This window comes from Macrosteles quadrilineatus, unplaced genomic scaffold, assembly GCF_028750875.1.
Source record: "Macrosteles quadrilineatus isolate MER2022 unplaced genomic scaffold, UCM_ALF_1.0 Scaffold_8__2_contigs__length_117827958, whole genome shotgun sequence".
In the NCBI taxonomy this organism is placed as follows: domain Eukaryota; kingdom Metazoa; phylum Arthropoda; class Insecta; order Hemiptera; family Cicadellidae; genus Macrosteles; species Macrosteles quadrilineatus.
Window position 1 is genome coordinate 79087558 of NW_026542601.1, and position 23287 is coordinate 79110844.

Consider the following 23287-nt stretch of genomic DNA (forward strand, 5'->3'; position numbering starts at 1 on the left):
ATCCTGTGATTCATGTACCTTCCAGATGATGGCCGGCCCTCCGATGGCAGCTATGCCTATGAGGCCGTACCGTCCACACAATGCACAGCAGAGGCCGCAGAACCGACCTCGGCCACAAAACATGGTGCCACAGGTAGTGTCAGGCCCCACAGTTACAGTGTTTGTGGGAAACATCACAGACAAAGCTCCTGACCAGATGATACGCCACATACTGGCTGCGTGTGGCACCGTGCTGTCGTGGAAACGTGTCCAAGGTATGGTAGAAATAAATTGGTACATCTTGGTTACAGGTTAAGTTGATTGTTCCATTTCCTCCCTTGTAAGCTCTCCTTGATAACTCTTGGTACAATGTTTGTCTGTAGTAAATCAAAGATAATTTTACATCGTTTTTATTACACAACCCTCAAGAAACTACCAGTAAGGTACAGGTAGTTCCAGCTAAGTTGGCACTTGACCGATCGATAGAAATTCTCTACTAACATATGTCAAAAACATTTTCTGCAGTCATGTGGGTAGCATCAACTGTCCTCTCGGCCTGCATGAAGGCGCTGGCTGGAATGGATGAAAACACGGAATGCTTTTCTTAAAATATGTCTACTGTAGATAAAAGTTAGTATGTTCACTCCTTTCACTTTTAAACATTTCCGCAACACAAATTATTAATAAATTTAAGCTTACTTTACAGACTAATGTTAAGTGGGATGAACACATTAAATCTTTGTGCAATAAGGTAGTTAAAGCAATCTTTATGATTAGAAGACTTAAGTTAATTGTTAATATTGATGTTTTGGCTGCTGTGTATTTTGCACATATACAAAGCCACCTGTCATATGGTATAGTGTCATGGGGTTATGACAGTAATACAATAAAATTATTGCGGCTTTAAAAGAGAGCCTTAAGAATCATGTTCAGTGTTAATCGTAGGACCCATTGCAAACCACTTTTTAAGAAACTTAAAGTAATGACTGTTCCCTCTTTGTTTATATTGGATTGCTTAATGTACATTAGAACTAATTTAGAGCAGTTTCAAACTAATAGCTATGTTCATAACTACTTTACTAGGCAAAACAATTATTTAAGAACTGACCAATGTAGCTATCGAAGGTCAATTAATTCAACTTTTGAGCTGGGTAAAAGAATGTACAATAAATTACCGAACCATGTAAAGCAGCTAGATTTAATTAGATGTATTAAGTCTTATTTGAAGCGACTCCTCCTAACCAGTTTAATGTTACCTGCTGTAACTCATAAATGTTATGTGCAAATAAATACTTTGACTTTGACTACCCATTTTTTAATTACACAAACAAAATTCTTTATACTAGAAAAGACACATATTTACACTGTGGTGATGCTAGCAAAGGTGACGACTTACTAATAAAGCATAGTGTTTAAGTATTCCCCTGGGTTTTCATAACAATACCACACCGTATTAGTCATCTCCTATTAGTTTAGTATGATGTTAATCTTCGTTTGGAGGCACCAACCCCGTGAGTCCGCAGCGGAATGTTTCAGAAAGATCTTTGCCTAGCTTCCACGCAGTGGTGCGCCAGGCCCAAGTGCCAACTTAGCTGTAACTACCTGTACACCAGTTTGTTTGATGATCGCAAAACTTTTTTACCTTAAAAATTGGACTTAATATTCTATTGGTCTCTCACATTTTTACAACTGTGTTGGGTTGGTATGGGGATGATATCATTACCTCCATTACAATAAAACCTGATACTGATGATAATTAATTATTACCACAAACTATTTTGATCATAATTGTTATTTTAGTGATTTTTATACATATACTTATTTTATTCTTATGATTACAAAACAACATGCTCTTTTCTAGACAATTTTTTAAAATAATTAATCTTTGCTTTGTTGTAGCATTTGGTTTTTGCGAGTACGGAAATCCAGATGCAGGACTACGTGCCATCAGAATCCTTCATGAAATGGAAATTGGAAACAAGAAACTTGTTGCAAAAGTTGATGCCAAAACACAATCCGTCCTAGATGAATATAAAGGTGAGCATACTTTTCCTTTTGAACTTTTCACTCTTAGCCCATTGTCCGTTTTGTGTGTGCGCTGATAAGGTGAGGGATTACAGGTGTGTCAGTCTAGCCACCAAATCTATTATTGATTCTGTACCTCACTCCTATTATTAAAAATGTTCATGAAAGTGATTGGATTACTAACTAATTGATCAATTATTTCAAATGAGCACCAAAGCAGAATGGCTTCTCAGCCGTCTATGATGGTATGCAAACAAATATTGTTAGTTACAGTTAAGTTTTATTTTTTGTTTAATGCGAGTGTTGCATATTGTTAAACTCCTTTAAACAATAATTCAGTGAATAAGGTTAACTATAATGAAAAACCATATTACCTTTGTATCCACAAAGGCTTTGGCTGAAAATGATATTTTAGTGCATAAGTGTTTAATTAATTTGAATTAAAAGAAACACTTTGAACACTCTTTTTTCTAGCTGAAAAAAGGAAAAAGATCAGAGGTCGTTCACCCTTGCAAGATGAGCCTGAGGAGCCAGATGACTACATTGACGAGGAGATGAGGAAGACTGACGAAGCAGCTCAGGAGCGCATCAGGACCATCCTGGAGGACTACGCGCAGGATATGAAGAACTATTCTGGTACAAATGGCTGAGAAATTAAAATTTTAAAAATCAGGGCTGTAAGTTTATCTGATCTTTGGTTTTCCGACCCTCCGTGGAGACAATCAAGTACAGTATTAACAAAATTGTGTGCTATTTCTGTGATTGTTGAAACAATTGATTTTGCCACCACTGTATGGAATCCAAACCTAAACCTGTGAATGAGTAAAACACTTGTTACTACAGTTGGGATGTTTTGTTAGATTTTTTATGACTTGAATTAATGGAAATAAAAAATTGAAGCCTTAATGGGTTCATGTCGAGATCGAGACTATCTCATTTCAGGCCTAATTACTTTAACGCTAGAATTCCTGGGATGTTACTTAGTCTACAAGGTCTTTGCGATTGGTTGTTTTTATGGTCCAAACATTCAGCTATGAAAGTTTTTGTAACAAGATTGTATTGTTACAGCCACCAATGACACTGACAAGCGGAGGACGATGTCTGACAGGCTGACGTTGCTGACTCAAGCGTCTGAGGCCAGCGTGCGGGACACTGACGGGGTGAGTGGATCGGTCACATGCTTTAACTAGTCTTTTCTTGTACCTGTGTCTCAGTTTGTGGTACAGTCTACTCTTGGTGGGCCCCTTATTCAAACAGAACTAGATAAATTGAAACTTGATGATTGAAAATTAAAGCTCAGTCTGTAAAGAATCTGTTAACATTTCAAAGTTTTCATGCTTTTGATACTCTTGATGTTTTGAAACCAAACAGAGAGCAGGCCCCAGTAATTTGATGTTTCGTAGGCATAACACCCTATAATTCGAGGGGAGGGATTTTTTCTTGTCATAACAGGATACTATACATTTTCTTAAAACAGTAGTTTTGGTGTTGAGTAAGAGCAGTAATCGTCTGGTTGGCAGTGTTTGCTTGCACGATAGGTTTTGTATTTTGTTGTCCTTAAAACTAATACTACAGATTCATATAGCTATTCAACATGTATGTTCATTTGATTTCCAGCCGATTGACCTCGACGATGCCAACATAGAAGAAGGTAAACGAGATCTGATTACCAGGGAGATAGGAAAATTCCGAGAAATCATGAAGGTAAGCAAAAGCATAATACACAACTGTAAACTTTCAAAATTCTTTTCAGAAAAAAATAAACTTTCATTCTGTACAAACAATAACTTTCCGATATAAAAGAGTTTACTTGCAAAGTATAAAATGAATTAAAGTGAAATGTATTGTTAGTAGTACAGTAATTATAATGGTTGGGGTAAGTGTTGATTGTTGCAACTGGCACATGATATAGGTTGACTGAGCTGCGGACTCCGGGCTGTGATTGCTCGCTTGCGTCGATGGTGAGTAATATATCTGCGATACCAGACCAGAGCTGGGTGTCCACAGAAGTCCCCAACTTACAGTAGTCAAGGTACAGGCGTTTTCCTAGCTGCTGAATTTGGCAGTGACTGTATCCCAAGACGGGGGACTGTCCAGAAGCAGCGGTTGTGATATAAGGCATGCTCCTGCATTATTTTTGGCTGTTTATTGTGGTGAATTATGACGGGTTTAATTTGTGATGGTGACTGTGTTAGTGTTAATTTATTTTGTGTGTTTCAGTCATTATGTTCTGAGACACGGTTATAGCCAACTACAAACTAAACAAGTTCACTTGTAATTTTAGCAATATTAGATTGAAATTGAGCTTATACTGTTTATGGATCATGTGTTTATACAGAACCACACATCCAGATTTTAAAAACTCCTTTAAAAGTGACAAACTATGTACACTAGACTAATAAAACTTACCTGTAAACCCAAACCACATACAGTTAAAAATTCAGCAGTAAAAGATCCGTACAACATTCACAATCTGCAGCTAAATTCGGCAGCCAGGAAACCTACCTTAAGGCACACGTGTATATTTTTCAGTTACGATTTTACGTTTTTAATTTTTTCTCTATATTGTGAAAAAAATGTTATTGTTTTATTTAACAATTCCTTCTTACTTATGATATCTTGCCTGTCTCCCTTACACTCTCTGTTAACCATGAAGACTTAGGATGTGTCTATCAGGTGGAGAGGATGGTCATATCTTGATGATTTCCATGTAGTTCTTAGTCCCATTTTAATAACTCCGTTTTACTTTGGCTTAACTTTTTTATTCAATTATTGAAGTAAGTTTTGGTTGCAATATTTCAGATTCTATTGCAGAAACAGATTTTTTCTAACCTCAATTTAAAGGCTCTTATTTACAGTTTTCTTCTGTTGGTACCCAACTTTGGTAAAAATAAAACTATTTACTATTAAATTAAGTATTACCATTTTAAGAGATATGTTCTAATCATCTAGCATTTGTTTATACTATGTTAGTTTTAATTCAATTGCATGCTCTACATTAGGGTCCTCTTGTAATGATTTTAACACTAACATATTTTCAATCGCCGTGTTGCACTTTTGAGTTTTAATTTAACAAAGTTATTAATTAAAATTTTAATTTAATAAATATCTCTGAGCTTCCTCAGTTCGTATGTTTGTTAGTATGCCTTTAATTAAACCATTAGTCTAGAATCTTTAAAGATACCATGCCTACTCTTACCTCTATGTTATCCATATCATTTCATGAATGTTTCCAGTAACTTAGTGCATTCCTATATTTTCTTGTAAAACACATAAGTTATTTAGGTAGCTCAGTCACTTACTTAAGTAAACAAATTTTACGCCACACTACACTGTTTTGACAAACTTCACACGCAAGGATTTAGTCCAGAAAACAGATGTTTGCCGTCAGCTTAATCAAATGGGGTTTCATTATGTACTACTGTACTGTAATGAGTTTTACCGGACACCAACCAGTTGATTATATACTGTATTTGGCAATGAGTGAGAGTGGCTAGTTGATAAACAAAAACATAACCTCTATGACTAGTGATTGTTAGTCCTTTAGTCGGTGGTAATATATAAGGATTTGTATGGATTTAGTAGTATGGTGTAAAATATCATACGTCACTCGTCCAAAATGGGTTTACCGGACTTGTATGGTAATCCCGTACTCGACTTTGTCTCGGTACAACCACACTCGTCCGGTAAACACCTATTTTCAGGACTAGTAACGTAATATACTATTTCATGCTTTGGAGTTCATGCACCCACCTGATCAGTTCTGATAACATTAGTTTGCAATAGTTTGTGTTTGGCAAGCTTGGCATTTCTGGGTTGCTGTGGTATGTGTTCATCTTGGTTCTTTATCTTTCGTTGTCTCCACCGTAACTGACTGTTCACTTGTTTTGGTTCAATTTTTTTGTTACAGAATATTAGTAACGTCCGTGCATTAGTATGTATTAAAGAAAACGTATACACTTTTGTCTTTGCGTATGCATGCTGTTATTTCACTAGATATTTTGGGATAGTATTAAAACAAGTTTTCAGGGGTTTACAGTGATGAAGACATTGAGTTTTGAAGGTGTAGAGAGTTAGTTTATACGTGACGGAAGATCACAAGAACGTCATCGCAGTTGTTCCTACCGACACTTAACCAGAGGTAACCTCCAGATCAGCAACAATATGTAACTGTCTCGCATGTTGGGCTTCTTTAGGCTTCATTAGACCTTACCAACTTACTATGTAGACTCAGAGTTGCTAGACAGGACAAACATTTAATTTTGATGGTTGTTTTAATTAAATTGAAGTCAATACAACACTACCCCTAGGTGATACCGAGACATTAAACTAGCCCTTTGTTTACTTGCTTAAAACAGCTCATTGACAACAATTAAGTCTCACAATTTCCTATTTATGCATAATACTGTAATTTATCGTGGTTTTGTAATTAATATGCTGGAAAGTAGATTTTTTGTAGCAATTAACTTGCATCCTAAGAAGAGTATGATAATTGTGAAACTTGATTTGTTCGTAACTTAATTTTGAATTTACCTGTGATTTGTTATAAATTGCCTAAGACAAACTTAACATAAAAGCTGAACAAAATTTATCATCTAAAGTAGTGCTGTTTTTTTTATTTTGATATTGACAATGTAGTAGGTACAATGTTGGCAAACTTGTTGTAATTATTAGCTAATTTATTTTTTTATTTACTTATACTACCTTTTGAGGTTAAATAAATATTTACATAAATAATGTGAAAATATATTGACCAAAGGTTGGTTTTGTTTGGACACTTTGTTTAGTATGATAACTATGATAAGTCTTTCACATGCTAATAAGTAGAGGGTCATGTCGAATGGTGACTTCCGAAGACTCAGAAGAAGCCGAGAAAGAGGTCAGGTAAACACCGTTCTCTTAACAGTTCTGTTAACTTATAAGGTTTATGGAGCTTCCAACAACAAACTTAATTTTCATAGACTTACTATTTGACTGGTCTGACTGTATCACCTTTCCAAAATAATTTTAATTGCATTTGAACAAAGTTGTTTTGGCTTGCTTAGTTTTTATTGCTATAATAGATACGCATGCAATGCTTCATACCTTTCCCATGTTGACGGCCGCCTCCATGCGTAAGTATATTTTTAACCTCAACTACATTCTATCAAATATTCTATACTTAATTTGTTGCAATCTTTTATGTTTATGATGTATGTTTAAGAGATATAACTTTATGTTGTAATATCACTATGTTTACTTAAATATGCGTCGTGATGCGCTTGGTTTCCTTAGATTCTTTGCCACTTCTGGTTCTTCTGTTTTTGAGGGTTTTCGGTTCAGTCGTATGTAAGTATAGATTAAATCTCAAATATTGTTTAATAGCATGACACCTATCCATCTAAGTATTGCTATAATTATGTTTGTGTACTTTTCTAGTCAAATTATTTACGATTTAAAGTAGAAGTTGGGAAATATATTTTATAATTTTATTATAAACGGATGGATTTAAAAAAAATAAAATATAGCTAGAGTTGGAGGGGTAGGCTGTTATAGTTGCCGTTTACATGATTTATTTTATAGAGGTGCCAAAAAACTACGCTTTAATGTGAAATTCTTATTATGTATTTAAAATTTACTGGACAACAAATTTCAGAATATTTGAATCAACCACAGGTTTAACATAGGAGAGTAAAAGGTTTAGTTTTTCCCTAATCCAGTGACTTGTAGACAATGAAAAGAAGAAGAATTTTTACTTTTACACAATTATATACATTTTATTTGTTATTTATGACAAAACATACAAAACCTGATTAGATTAACCTGTGTGTTATACTAATAATGTCTTTTAAAATACAGTCATTTTAAATTTAGTGTAGAATTTCCATTTGCGATTTATTATGCTAGGCTAATCGTATTACAGTAGAGTCCCGCAAACTCGGCGTAATGTGGACTGGAAGGGTGCCGAGTTTGTGAAATGCCGGGTTATCAGGAACTAGGGTTAAAAATAGGAACAATACAATTTTTAAGCTTTTTAACCGCCTTTTTTATTTATATTTATATTACAAGTCAGTATTAAGTCATCAGATATATTGTAGCCTAACTTACAACAAATCCTTGGTACGAGTAGTGAATGATTTGACTTGAGCTGGCTTGAGTCCATGTTTTACTCAGACTCAAAAAATCACTAATTTTCTGAGACGTTGATGGCCGAGTTATCCAGACTGCCGGGTTATCGAGTGCCGAGTTTGCGGGACTCTACTGTATTGATAAAGCTGTACAGCATAGTTTCCCAATACAGATTTTAAGCTCTCCGAGTATCTAATGGAACAAATTATTTTAATTTCCGAACGATTAGAACAAATCAAAATATAAGTTACTGGTACTCAATTTAGGTTTTGTGGATGGTTTAAGTAAGTTCAACTTTTAATTACAAAATGTTATACAGTATTAACAATTGTAAGATTATGGTCCATCCAATAATCACAATTGTCGTAACCTTTTACCAGTCGCAGCTAACAATATTGTTTTTACCAAACAAAAATCCTTGGAAAGGATTAGGTTTAATAAATGTGTTTAAAGTTTTATCACACATTGCTTGGCGAGCACCTTACTGTTAACAATTAATATTTAATATGGGCTTTAAAGGAATTTAATTTTATGGTTGGTAGCGATAAACAGTTCATAACAAGCCAATTTTCAACATCTTCATTAAGTACTTCAAGAATATAATATCTTAAAGGAGCATTTCCTCCTTGCATTTGTCTAAACAATGATTTTTTCTTTTAATATTCCAGCGTTTAGTAGTTTTTGTATTCAAGTTTTTAGTTTCACTATTTATGGCACCTGACGGATAAGAAAACCCTTACTTAGATACACACACAAACGCAGCTGACCCTGCTGCCAGGTAGACGACTCACACACTGGGTTGCGTCCATGTAAGAACTGCTGTTTTAATTAAACACAAATTTTAAAATAACGCATATTTGTTAAATTCAAAAGAAAATTACACCAAACACGATATGATTATAATAAGGTAATGCAGTAATGAGACTAAACAACAGGTGTATTGTTAGAGTAACAATTAATTAAGGCGAAAAAGATTTATACATAGAGAAACCCATCTATAATGTTATACACGTATATACGAATTCGCACTCAGATTTGCTTACTGGTCACCCCAGTGGTGAGTCACATGTCTGGCCAGGTTCGTGAGTGCACGTGCGAGAGTCGAGGGTCTCCTAATTCGCCAGGTGCCACAGACCGTGAAACGTGAAACACATTATAGATTTAAACATTTGTCAGGATCGTGAATTTAGATGCCAGCTTAGTTCTTCAATAAGTTAAGATCTAGAAAATAATCTATGAACCCCATCTGGAAAAATTTTTTATTCAATAGTTTACTCCATCAATATTTTGTTACTTGATGGAAATTGGTTTAAAGACAAATAAAATTCTAAACGGTGCAACATAAAAATTTAAGTAATACTTTGTGTATTTTTTTGGAAAACAAGAAATATTTACAAATATTTTTTTTAATAACCAAATTTTCAAATTACTTAATTGATTTTAAAGGAGCTTTCAAGTTTCTAAACGTAAATGTTAGAATTCACAAAAAAAATTGTGTTTACATTTGTGACTAACAATCTGAAATGCTATGCTATTATATTTTCATATTCTCATCAAAGTATGGTGTTGTATATTTGATCAGTTAACAGTACACTTTTACAGGTGTCATCACTTTAATAGTATGGTTTTCTTATTTACAACCAATCCTTATTCTTGTGTGTTTGGTTTGTTTGTAATTGTACTGCATTAATGTTGTCAAACCACAGAAAATAGGTTTACATGAAGAAAGAAGACTCTTCGCCGAGACTCCACTTCTACTGCGGCTGTTGTAAGTTTTTCTTCAGAGAAGACTTTATTTGTGTTTATAGAAGCTGATGTAGTTTCTTATTCTTTTCAGTCTGTGTAAGAAAAAGTAACAAACACATAATCTTGCATTAACGTTGTGTGCAAATGGTGAGGAAAAATGGGAAACTGTACTTGCATACTATAATTTTTTTTACTCCCATAAATATTGTGTTTTAAATACTTTGGTTATCAAATAAATATTTTGCAAGTTTGTCGGTAGATCTTCTGATGCTTTAAACTCAAGTATTCTACACATTCCACTGGAACTACACAAATTGGTTTTTCAGTGTTTACAATTTTGTAAAAAAAAAACGTTCCAAATGAAAAGTGCCATACACATGAGATTGCTATAAGGTTATAGGCCTACTGCACTACTTTCTAAAGAGAGACTTTGTAATGCCAAAATTATCACAGATTTTGTTGCCACTTAATCAATTTGATCGGAACAGGAATGTTTGTTACTTTTTCCTCACGTGTAAACCTTACCTGTTCTGGGGTGGTTTTCAACCTGCCACCGTCGTGTTACCTCTTGCTTAACACAATTGGTAAACCTGTTGAGCAGAAACAGGAGGAGGAGAAAGAGGTGGAACGCCGACGGAGGGAAGAGAAGGAGAGAGAACGCAGAGAAAATGAGAGTCCGGTGAGCAACGGACGAGGTCGGTCGCGCGGTCGAAGTCACGCCAGCAGTCGAGTGTCACGCAGCTCCAGCCGTAGCGTGACTCCTGACAGGCGAAGTCACAGTCACCACAAGGCTAGCAGGCACAGGACTCGCTCTAGGTAAACTGGCCAACATTGTCAAAACCAATAACAAACTAAACGCCAAGTAATTTTTTTAATTCAGTTTTTCACTAGATCTTTTGAAGGCAAATCTAAAACAATTTTCTTTAATTTTCTCTGGTTTTAAGTAAATTTATTAAATATATAGATACATTTTAGTTTAAATTAAATTAATCCTTACTCACATTTTAAGAAAAAAGAATACAACTCTATTTAGTGTTGTTAATTAAATGCCTTAGACAAAATGTGTAGACGAGAATCAAAACACAAGATATAAAATGCTAAAAAGTAGTTACACTAGAATTCACATAGTTTATTCATAGCCAGTAAGATTTTGATTATTTGAAATGTTTTGTTTTTTAATTTGTGTTCCTACAAGTACATTCAACGAATTCCTTCATGCTTCAGGTCCCGAGATAGGGAGAGGGAAAGAGAAAGAGAACGAGAGAGGGAACGTGATAGAGATCGTGATAAGGATCGCGACAGAGACAGGGACCGGGAGCCTAGAGATAGGGATAGGGATAGGGAAGAGAAGAAATCGGAAAAGGATATGCTGCGAGAAAAAGAGGAGGAAGAAGAGGCGAAAGAGAGGCGGAAACAGGAACGGAAGGCTAGAGAAAAAGAGGCTGCTTATCAGGTGAGCATTTTTAAAGATCGCTAATGCAATTCGGTTTAGTATGTGTTTTCAATATTCACTCATAGAAGTAGACTCAGTGTCAGTATCCTATTGTAAAATCTTAGGTCTGTTTGTAAATTGAGATTGTGACTAAATATTTATGTCTTATTGTAGAGTTTAATTTATGATTTGTGCTTTTCTATTAAATTAAAATACCAGGAGACAAGCATACAAGGTGAATATTGTTTTACCATAATCAGTTTTTAAGTTGGTCAAGAGACACATAGTAAACAAAAATTAAACTACAAAATTATACATAATGAATAACATTTTTGTGTAATTCTTCCTTTTTGTGTGTGCACACGTTTTCCTTGGTATCGATTTAGCTGACTTATCTCTACCTATTTTAATATTTTATAATGGCTGATTTCAGCACCTAATAAAAGAACATTTTTCCAGGAACGATTAAGGACTTGGGAAAGCCGTGAAAGGCATAAAGCCAAAGAGTTGGCTAAAGAAAGAGAGAAGAAGAGATTAAAAGATGAAGAGAGGGAAAGGGAAGCCAAAAGGTTGAAAGAGTTCTTAGAGGACTATGACGATGAAAGAGACGATATTAAATATTACAAGTAAGTTAGAAATGTGTAAATTAAAAAAGAGCAATGTATCCAAAATGTTATCACCTCTCATTATCAAATCACCTTTATTTTGTTTATTGCTAATGAAAGTTCTTTGACTACAAGTCAAGCTATCTATGAAACAGCAGACTTAGAAATACTGGTTTTTGTAATGTTTAAACACTATTTTTGTAGAACAAAAATATGTGTACTGGTGAAATTACCTGTTGTCAAGTGATTTCACTTGACAACAGGTAATTTCACCAGTACACGTATTGACCAGTGATTCGGAGGCTTAACTCAAACAAAATGAAGAACAAAAATACTCTGCTTTTTTAAAAAAATAAGAGTAAAGTTGACATACAATTTTTTATATAGTTTGGAACTGAAAAATATTGTTTTAGTAATGCAGTTTGTTGGCTGAAAATGCAATCAGTTCTGTTAAATTCTTCAGTACTTAACCTGAGTCATATTGTTAATGTATTGTTTGTTCTTTTCACAGGGGTCGGGAATTGGCAAAACGTTTGGAAGAAAGAGAAAAGGAAATGGAAATAGATGCCAGGGATAGACAAAAAGAAAAGGAAGAGTTGGAGGAATTACGAGTGAAAATATTCTCCAATCCAGAAATTCTTGATCCCAACGTTGAATTTGCAAAGGTATTTTTGCCCCATTTTGTAGCTAGTTAACAATTACATCATTGATATTAATACTACCAAGCACTCCAAACATTGTGGTCACAAATTTAAAATTCTGGAAAAGCATTTCTAGAATATGAAAGAAATTAAGTTACCCTGCCTTGATCTACCATCTCTTTCATTCATAATCAGGGGTTTTACTTCAAAACAAGTATTCCAATATAAATAACCACATTATTGTTTTTAGGTTTTATTATTAGTAACTTTATTCATTGATTGACTGCTGCGCACATAACCTATCAAAACAGCTCCCAGTCCTTGATCAGTGTTTATTTTATTTTATGAATCCTTCTTTGTCTGAGATTTATTGGTTAGTACCTTTCATGCTGGACATATTGATGCAGTTAGTTCCATACTTTAGTCCGTTGTAACAATTTACCCTTTTTATAATTACAGGCGCTGCAAGAGCGGGAAGAGATGTACAAGCCCAAGCTGGTGATAAACGTGAATGCGGAGCATGCAAAGCAACGAGAGAAAGAAAGAGAAAAGGAAAGAGAGAAAGAGCGTGAGAGGGAGAGGGAACGGGAGATGGAAAGAGAGAGGGAGAGAGAGGAAGCGGAATTGGCAGAGTTGAGACGCAAAGCTCTGGCAGTGGCAGAAGCTCAACAAGAAGCGGAGAGAGCACTACTGAGGGAGGTGGAGCCACCGGCCTCCCCTCCACCTCATGTCAACTCTACACCTCCGCCACAGCCTGTGCCCGAGCCTAAACCTGGTCAGTATCTGCACAACTGTCCTCTTACTATGGGGCAAGGGGTCCCGGATATTTTCTGGTCATTTCGGGCAAAAATTGCAAGCCCAACTCAAGTCGCAGAAAGTGTCTGCGAAGATATTTGATCAAAAATTGACATCACGATTAATGTTCACAGTTCTGCTACAAACGTGGGAGACAATAATAATTTTTACCTTGACCGCGGAACACAATCATGATTTTGCTGTGACTGCATAAGTTGTTTCAAATTTTGCCATGATGGCGAAAGATCATCAAAATGTGTCCGTATCCGCTGAAGCCGTTTACAGTTTCATTCTGATCACAGAATTATTCAGCATTTCGCAGATGTTCTTGATTTAACAGTGACTGCAGTTAAGACGTTCTCAGTTTTGCTGAGACCGCGGAAGAGAGAGGTCCTTGATTTTGCCATGACAATGGGAGAAATTCCCTCATATTTACCTGTGATCAAGGAATATGTTAATGATTTCAATGTGATATTGGGGATATTATGTACAATATAAAATAACAACCGATTGTAGTTGAATGATGCCTGTAATTTGATTCTTTGAGCCTCACATTGGTCTAGATGTCATGTGTCATATTGCAAAACCTTAACTTACAACTTACAACTATTCCTACAAGGATGACTAATAATAAAACATGCTTTAAAATGTACCTTAAATATGCTGCCTAGAATATATAACTTATAAAACCAATCCAAGCTTTCCTGCATCAATATCTTGAAACAAAGATCTTAAGGGTTTATCAGTAGGTTCGATACTAGTGTTGTAGACATCATACCACCATATGATGCTGACACAATATCATACAGACAGACAGATTTTTTAATAAAACTCAATTAGGTTTTTAGGCTTTCAAAAGTAAAAACAACTGATAACTTCATCATTCTACTCAATGTGCAGACAAAACTGTTATTTTATTTATATAAATATGAAGAAATTGTTTCTAATGATGTATTCTTTATCTTGCAGTTGCTAAACCGTGGAGTTCACCACCAATTCCTGAAAAGGAGAAGGACAAGAAGAAGAAGAAATTGGATGTAAAAGAGGTTTTCAACAATGATGATGAGGATGATTCCAACGCCGGCGTTAAGAAAAGAAAATTAGTTCCTTTAGGTAGGTTGGCAGTAGAGATAAGCCAATACCAAAATTTATTGATTTGCGATTCTTGATACATAAACCATTTTTATTTAATTTAAGTTTCCTGTCAAAGAATGATCGTGGCCAAAGCAAGATTGTGTGATCTTCACAGACGTGAAATAAATATCAACAATTATAACCGACTCTTGACGATTGATTCTCGATATCAATACCGATACCGATACCAATATCCTAGAAATTGTATAAAGCAAAATACCCCGCCGCAGCAAACCTGCACACTAAGCGAATGTCCATTTGTCTGATTGGATTTACACTAAAATGTCTCCTTAAAAATATCACACTTTTATTCCCTATTTAAATTAAATAACGTTCGTTTAACGAGTTCTTAGGTTTGCTGCAACAGGGAGGGTAAAAAGGTGTTTTTTTGCAAAATGGTAATAGTTTGGTATGAAAGTAATGCATTTTCCAAATTTGATCAAAATATATTCATAAACAAGCAATCTGTAACAGTAGACTTATTCTCCATAATAATAATAAAATGGGAATTTTAAATCTACAATATTTTGGAATTTTCTCCTTAAGTGTACAATAACGATTCAGTATACAAAATTTTTTTTTTAAGCTCTACAAAATGGTTTGGAAAGAAATTGTGAAATTTTGTGATTTTAGGGTCAAATATGGGAAAACCCTATTTTTACCTCATAAAATCCCGTTCCCATAGTCCGATCATGCTGCGTTCATCATGGTTTGCGAACTCGTTCGAATAAATGTAGGTTTACACGTTTATACCAAATTTCATCAATATCGGATCATTTTTGCTCGATGCTAACGGACACATACAATGGATACATAATGGATTCATATATATATATATATATGAATTTGAACGGATGTTATTTTTGGCCTCTAGGGACCTCAAAACGAAAAATTAAATCGGTCCCGGGTCCAGGTCTTACCATGAGTACTACGGTAATAGCTTATTCCATATATGGGAAATTCGCTTAAAAGGTATCAAGCATTGACTCATCCCTAGTTAGCATTAATTTTAATCATTTTCTTATTGGTGATCATGATCTTTAGTAAAAATAAAAGTTATTTAACAAACCCAAAGTGAAATCATGCCATTGCAATCATTAAACCTTGTGGCATAAAATAGTAAGTTTGTTCTAAAACAATTTGCTCGCCTGTTTCCAGCTCAAAGCTGTGCTTATGTTGAATTTACCGACTTCAACAACCGGTACATATTTCTTTGTATGTAGTAAGGGACCCTAGTTTTTGATTTGATTGAATATCATTTATACATTTTAATTTGTTTCTTTAGACTACGGAGATGAAAAGAAGAAAGGAAAAGATGATAAGAAAGATGAGAATAGTGGAAAGTCGCAAGAAGAAAAGAGGAAACACATCAAAACACTGATTGACAAGATTCCTACAGACAAGAATGCTTTGTTCGCTTTCCAGCTGGACTGGGCTGCTGTTGACAATGTGAGTTTTGATGTAAAAATTCAATCTTATTTCCATTTTATGTTACATATGATGAAATAAGAGTTTTAAATTTGAGATATAACTGTAGTTGTCCTATCATATATTGGACCTTAACGTTACTTTTAAGGACAAAACTATTGTGTGTCCTAATCTTGGAAAAGCAGATAGCTAAAAAGTCCTATACTCCTGTATTCTTATAACTTTTCTCTAAAATAAATTTTCATAGGCCTATCCACAACGTAAGCAGAAATAATCTCTTTACATTTTAAATAAACGACCACATTTTCCAATGAACAGCTAACTTTATAAAAGCTGGTTTTTGCAACGTCATAGATTGAAATGTGTTCTCTTACCTTTTGAAAGGGTTTACTAGTAGTTTAATATGTTTGTTAATCTAACAGCAACTGATGGAGAGGAGGATCCGACCTTGGATCAACAAGAAGATCATAGAGTACATTGGAGAGCCAGAGCCTACCTTGGTAGACTTCATATGCTCCAAGGTATTGGCAGGGAGCGCACCTCAGGGTATACTGGATGATGTGCAGATGGTAAGTAGGGGAGAGTGTTCATTGAAAACTTATTAAACAGGATTAGTTGTTAAAGAATATTTTATGCTGTAGATTACTCTTGAGTGTTTTTATGCTCTTGTTTTGTTAAGATTGAGTTATTTTTGGGGCGTAGTGAAACTGCCCCGACATTTTGGGTGCTTTTGAAAAATTAAACTGCCCCGCTCATTTAAGAGGATTAGGAAGGGTCGCCTCGCAAGACTAGAAATGCTGAAATTGCCCCAAGCGCCCGGCCAGGTAGTCGCTACGGGACTGGGAAAAAAAGGGAATTATTTTTTTCCTATGTCCTGTCAGTGACTGCAGTCTTCTAAAACTGCCGTGGACTGATTTTCCTGCCAAGTCACAATTGTTTCTGTACCAATACCTAACCTATCCTAACCTAGACCCGTAGCGGGCGTCTACCTGGCCTGGCGCTCAGGGCAATTTCAGCTTTTCTGGTATGGGGAGGCGACCTTTCTTGATGCTCTGTAATGAGTATACCCCTACCATGTAGCCAATTAGGTAGTATACTTCAATTTAGGATGAATCTAATTCAAGCTGGTAGTAGAAGTGAGATAAATTAAAAGACTAAATAGGCCAAAAATATATATAATTTATGGTTCTCAAATATCACAAAATACACTTTCCCAACAAAATCAAAAACAGAGACACTGGTTTAATGGTCAGAACTGGCACTAGCAGATACCATGCAAAGCAACTAGAAGTGGTACAAAAGCTACTGGACCAACCATAAGAAGGTGAACAAGAAGTGGTTGATATCTGTAATTTCTACAGCAACCACATATTTGTAGACCATATTTCCAGTGAACTTAACTGACAAAACTCGAAATGGGTTATCAATCACCACTACCAACCCTACAAACTAAATCTTTTAAACTGCTGGACACTCTTTCTTAATCTTAATCTAGCCAATGGTTAAATAATTTGATTTTGTTTTTGTTTATTTCAATTTAAAACTAACTACCATCGGTACAGAATTTCCCCTCCTTAACTTGAAATTACATAAACAAAATTATACACTCTTTATCAAAATTAATTTTACATTTCATTTTAAAACAACAACTCAACAAAATAACGTAAACAAACCTTTCAAAACAAATCATAAAACTCTATCTCCGTTTGACATTTCAACTAGCGCTACCTATCAACAAATTTTACAACCACTAACTCCTAGTTCAAATAACCCCCACATGTTTACAGCACCTTACAGAACCCTCTACTCAAAACAACAACTTCTATTTACACAATTTTTCATTTTGAACCATTTCATTTTCCTATGACAATTCAAATATTATCATCCTTATTTCTAAAAATTATACATTAACACGTTCACTGCTAATGACGCACTTGTGCGTCATAAGTATATTAGCAGATATATAATACATGATGTATATAATTACATAATATATTTTAATCCACAATTTATAGTATAAAATTTATTTAATTAAAGATATATTGTCACTCAATTAACATGATCATGTTAATGTTTATGTTTTTTAGCAATTTATAAAAGTATTACATATCATTAGCAGTGAATGTGTTAAAATAAAAACCTTCTTTAAAACTCCCAACTACTTAAGAGATCTTAAACAAGCCTATTTAATTCTCGTTTGAACACTTCACATCCGCTCACAGTTCACTGACCCCTCCCAACATCACTCCAGACAAACAAACTTTCACTTATGCAGTTTTTTGTTTTTGTTATGTCGTGTTCGTGTGCCGTGTTTTTCTTTAGTTTTCCCTTAATTTATTTAACCCAGTGTGTTACATTCCCTGTTTTTATGTTCCCTCGTATGTTTCGTGTGAAGTGTTTTGGGTTCTGTGTTATTATCCCTGTTTACAAGTGCAAAATTAATCAAAACGTTATTGTGCGTCCTTTTAGTAAAACTCCCAACATCACTCCAGACAAACAAACTTTCACTTATGCAGTTTTTTTGTTTTTGTTATGTCGTGTTCGTGTGCCGTGTTTTTCTTTAGTTTTCCCTTAATTTATTTAACCCAGTGTGTTATATTCCCTGTTTTTATGTTCCCTCGTGTGTTTCGTGTGAAGTGTTTTGGGTTCTGTGTTATTATCCCTGTTTACAAGTGCAAAATTAATCAAAACGTTATTGTGCGTCCTTTTAGTAAAAATCCCACTCATACACTACGTTCAGACTCCCTTTTAGATTCATACAGATTCATACTACCTTTTGCTTCCACAATTACTCACACATTCACCAATACATACACATTTATACACCCTTTTTACTAAAACAACTTTTAACTTTGAAAATTCAAAAAAACCTAGAACAAATTCCCTCAGTACAAATTTACAAAATTTTAAATTCCCTCTTAGCTTGCTAAAATCCCTTAACTAATTAATATTTCAACTAAACAAATCTAATTTCTATTTTACAGACATTTCATAAAGACCAATTTAGCCGTTTTTTAGGCGTTTTTTTAGGTCAGTCTTCCGTAGTCTTCCATTTAATTCATTTTTCATATTTCCTCTTCCAACAATACATTGGTTATTCTTGGTCCTCTTCACTACTTAACTCTTCTTTAAATCAATTATATGAATTTTCTTCACGTCTTCTAACTTGCTAGGATTTTGTACTAGTACAGTCGAATCACTCAGAAAATAGCGTATTACGTAAGGTCCAACGTATCTAGGTGCTAACTTCTTGCTGAATTTATTTGCTGCATTACTTAAATAATGTGTCTTGATGTATACTTCCATATTCAACTTAAATGGATGGTTTCTCCGAGGATAGCTATATCTCTCCCTTCTTTGATTTCTGGCAATACTCCTCCTGACGTTATTAATGGCTTTTTCCAAATTCTCCCTCCTTTGATCAGGAGTTAACTTCTCCGAAATAATGTCATTAACATTCCATAAGTTTGTCAGTGCATTGTTGCAAGGATGAGCAAACATTAAATTAAAAGCAGTTGATTTAGTCGAACTATTTACAGCAGTATTCAAACTTGTGGCAATCGGTCCCAGATTTGAATCCCATTTATCATGTTGATTACCATAAAAACTCCGTAAAGCATTATTAGTCTCTCTCAAATATCGTTCTGACAAATTTCCGTTTGCTCTATAAGCAGCTAGCTTTCTGTGATCTACATAGTTATTGAACATGAATTTCTTAAATTCCTTGGATGTAAAATAGCTGGCATTATCAGACACAAGTATTCGGGGTACTGAGAAACTATCAAAAATTATCTTCAATTTTTCTATGATAAATTTTGTCTTGCAATCCTTCAAAGGGTACAACCATACAAAACGGGTAAATGCATCGACTACTATTAAAATGTACTGATTGAGTTTATTTGATCGGGGAAATGGTCCAGCTAGGTCAATAAACACAGTGTTTAGAGCTTGAGTCACAGAAACAGATATCAATCGACCTTCAAACTTACGTTGTTCCGACTTAGACATCAGACAGATCTTACATTCACGGACTTTACCTTTTACGAATTCATTTAAGTCAAGATGGTGAAAACTTTCATTTACTTTACTTTGAGTCCTAAAAATTCCCATATGTCCACCAATTAATGAGTTGTGATAGAATGCGAATATTACACTAAACAGTTTCTTGGGCAAATAAATCTTCTTTTTAAACAATAAAACTTCATTTTTCAGGGTATAATTTTCATTATTAGTCTTATTCTTGATGCTTTCAATGATTTTCTTACACTCTTCATCGCTCTCTTGATGTACTTTAATGTCCTTAAGATCCAATGGTATTTCATTTACCACCAAACAAATAGATTTAAAACATTACAAAAATAGATTTCATTGTTGATATTGCTTAACAGATTTGTCTCGTCAATTCGCGTCTCACTCTCTTTGTCTCCACTCTAGTGGGTAATCTACATTGATTAACTTCTTATTGAGTTCAGAGTAGTTAATTACAAGTCTGTCATCTTGAGTTAAAAATGCAGGGGCACTATATGGACTAGTGGAAACTTCCGCGACATCTTGTTTTATCCAGTCATCAATTATAGCTTTCATCTTCTCTACTTTGGGTGGACTTGAAAAATAAGGGCGGATACTAACAGGTTTATCATCCGTCACTTTAAGCTCAATTTCCAAATCAAGTGCTGATCCTATCTTATCTGTAAATACCGTAGGAAAATTCTTAATTAACTTCTCAGCTTCTTCACACATTTCAACATCTCCTACTTTAATACTACTTAAGCTTAACTCACTCAGGTTAGTACTTGGAATTAACTTAATTTCATCTTCAGGTTTAAATGTAAAATAACCCATTTGTCGATCCATATTTAGGTTTAACTTGCTTGCACACATAAAAGGGTATCCTAAAATCATGTCAAAATATTTTAACTCAACCACTAAAAATGTTTGTTTCCAGGTAAATGATTTTATCTTAATCAAAATTTCACATTGCTTATTTATGCTCAAAGGTTCATTGTTTGCAGCTACTATGGTTCCCTGCCAAGTATTTTCACTCATAAATTTATTTCCCAATAATCTATTGTATAAATCTAAGCTTATAAAGTTTTGGCTAGCTCCAGTGTCTAACAAAGCTCCCACACTTAATTTGTTTCCTAAATCCACAGAAATACAGGGTAAATGTGTTACAGTTTTAGCTTTCACTTTCTTTAATCTAGGTGAATTTATTTTATTAAAATCCTTAACCACTTTTCTCAGTTCAGACTTAAAATTGGGACTATGAGAACTATATACAGGTTTATTATTTCCGAATTCTTTCTTGCCATCCGGAAAAACAGATTTGTAGTCTAGGCTACGTGTTTTTCCTGGCTTAACTAGTTTTTTGGACCTGGTCTGTAACAATTACGAGCAATATGACCTACTCTTTGACATTTAAAACAAACAGGCCTCTCATCGTTACGATTTGAGTAGTGACTTTTAGGTCGTTGAACTCCTGGGTTAGGTTTATCCATCCGAGGCTTATCATCAGCTGATAGATAAGGTTTGCTAACACTACTGTTACTAACTGGAAAACCTTGATTTCTGAGGTAATCACTGTATGTTACATTATTTAAACTTATACAAAGCTTATCTAAGTCTAAAAATGTTTCAGGGTTCTTCTCAAATATTAGTTTGTTGCGCAAATCAGGATGTATTCCATTTTTAATCAAACTAACAAGTTGACTCTCAGTTAAATCACACTTTAATACCTGGTGGTTTATTTTTATTTCATGCACATATATAGACAAAGGTTCAAGGTGTTTTTGAGGTCGAAATATTAAATCTTGTTTCAGCTTTTCCCTTAAGGTGATTGGCAAAAATGTAGTGATTATATTAGCATGCAACAAATCAATTGATTTTGATTCCCTCTTGAATTCTAATATTTTATTCACTAATGGTGCTGTAGAATAAATTGGTAGAATCTCATACAAATCTTGCTCCGATAAAGAAGTTTCATTTCGGACAGTAACTAGGTTTCTCAAAAACTGCAACAATGTGTTTGTTTCTAAACCATTACACACAGGAAAATTTTTTAAATAAATTTCCAATGGGTTTGACAACTTTGTAAAAAGGCTAGTAGGACTTAGGCTACTATTTACAACTGTACATGACTTTGGTTGATTATTTATGATTTGACTCGGAACATTTTGTTGAAAACAATCAATCTCTACTTTTTGAGGTGTTGATGAAGTGAAGTTTTCAGTTGGTGGAACTACCGATTTAGACTGATTTAATTTTTCCCCAATTATTTCATTCTCAACTATAGAGTTATTCAGCTCCTCTTCAAAATCCCCCATCTCCTGGTCTGAGAAGGTATGCATTGTTTTAAATTGCTCAAAACTATTTAAGATTTGCTGATTTAATTTGTCTAAACTAACTTTCTTATCTGGTTCAAGCTTACATTGTAATAGATTAGTAGTCCGGTTTTGTACATGCACTAGTTTTGCCTTGATTTTAGCTATTTTGAGTTTAGTCACATTTTCCCTACACTGTTCAATTAGAGAATCAATTTGTTCACATTTTTCACCAATAGCAGCTATTTCCCCAGATAAGGTGTAAGAGCCTTTTAAATTTCCCAAATTGGTATCTAGGTTAATACAAGTTCTTAATATTTTTCTTAAGGAATCTACGTCTCCATCACTAGTTTCTTCCCCTCTTATTCTTATCTCGTACAGAAGTTCTTCTTTGTTTAGATAATTTAAATTGTATTTTGACATGTTGAAATTTTACAGCCTCTACTTATTTGCTGTAATTCTTCTAACATAGGCCTACATATTTCTCACTTATACCAGCATTTAATTTTAAATGATTCTGTAGCAGAGTGGCGCACTTGTATACCCCTACCATGTAGCCAATTAGGTAGTATACTTCAATTTAGGATGAATCTAATTCAAGCTGGTAGTAGAAGTGAGATAAATTAAAAGACTAAATAGGCCAAAAATATATATAATTTATGGTTCTCAAATATCACAAAATACACTTTCCCAACAAAATCAAAAACAGAGACACTGGTTTAATGGTCAGAACTGGCACTAGCAGATACCATGCAAAGCAACTAGAAGTGGTACAAAAGCTACTGGACCAACCATAAGAAGGTGAACAAGAAGTGGTTGATATCTGTAATTTCTACAGCAACCACATATTTGTAGACCATATTTCCAGTGAACTTAACTGACAAAACTCGAAATGGGTTATCAATCACCACTACCAACCCTACAAACTAAATCTTTTAAACTGCTGGACACTCTTTCTTAATCTTAATCTAGCCAATGGTTAAATAATTTGATTTTGTTTTTGTTTATTTCAATTTAAAACTAACTACCATCGGTACAGAATTTCCCCTCCTTAACTTGAAATTACATAAACAA

At 34.4% G+C, this 23287-nt stretch overlaps 1 protein-coding gene across 1 annotated transcript in view; it reads left to right on the plus strand.

Annotated features, from left to right (window-relative positions):
• The first annotated feature begins 41 nt into the window (after positions 1–41).
• Positions 42–23287, plus strand: part of LOC129001753 (RNA-binding protein 25-like) — a 30352-nt gene continuing 7106 nt past the window's right edge. Inside the window, exons 1-13 of the mRNA XM_054429187.1 lie at positions 42–254; positions 1879–2016; positions 2479–2640; positions 3073–3164; positions 3622–3708; positions 10460–10674; positions 11083–11311; positions 11750–11916; positions 12407–12560; positions 12996–13311; positions 14301–14444; positions 15751–15914; positions 16316–16462. Of these exons, the coding sequence (XP_054285162.1) occupies positions 44–254; positions 1879–2016; positions 2479–2640; positions 3073–3164; positions 3622–3708; positions 10460–10674; positions 11083–11311; positions 11750–11916; positions 12407–12560; positions 12996–13311; positions 14301–14444; positions 15751–15914; positions 16316–16462 (2226 nt within the window). The 5' untranslated portion in view covers positions 42–43. The remainder of the gene's footprint in view (positions 255–1878; positions 2017–2478; positions 2641–3072; positions 3165–3621; positions 3709–10459; positions 10675–11082; positions 11312–11749; positions 11917–12406; positions 12561–12995; positions 13312–14300; positions 14445–15750; positions 15915–16315; positions 16463–23287) is intronic.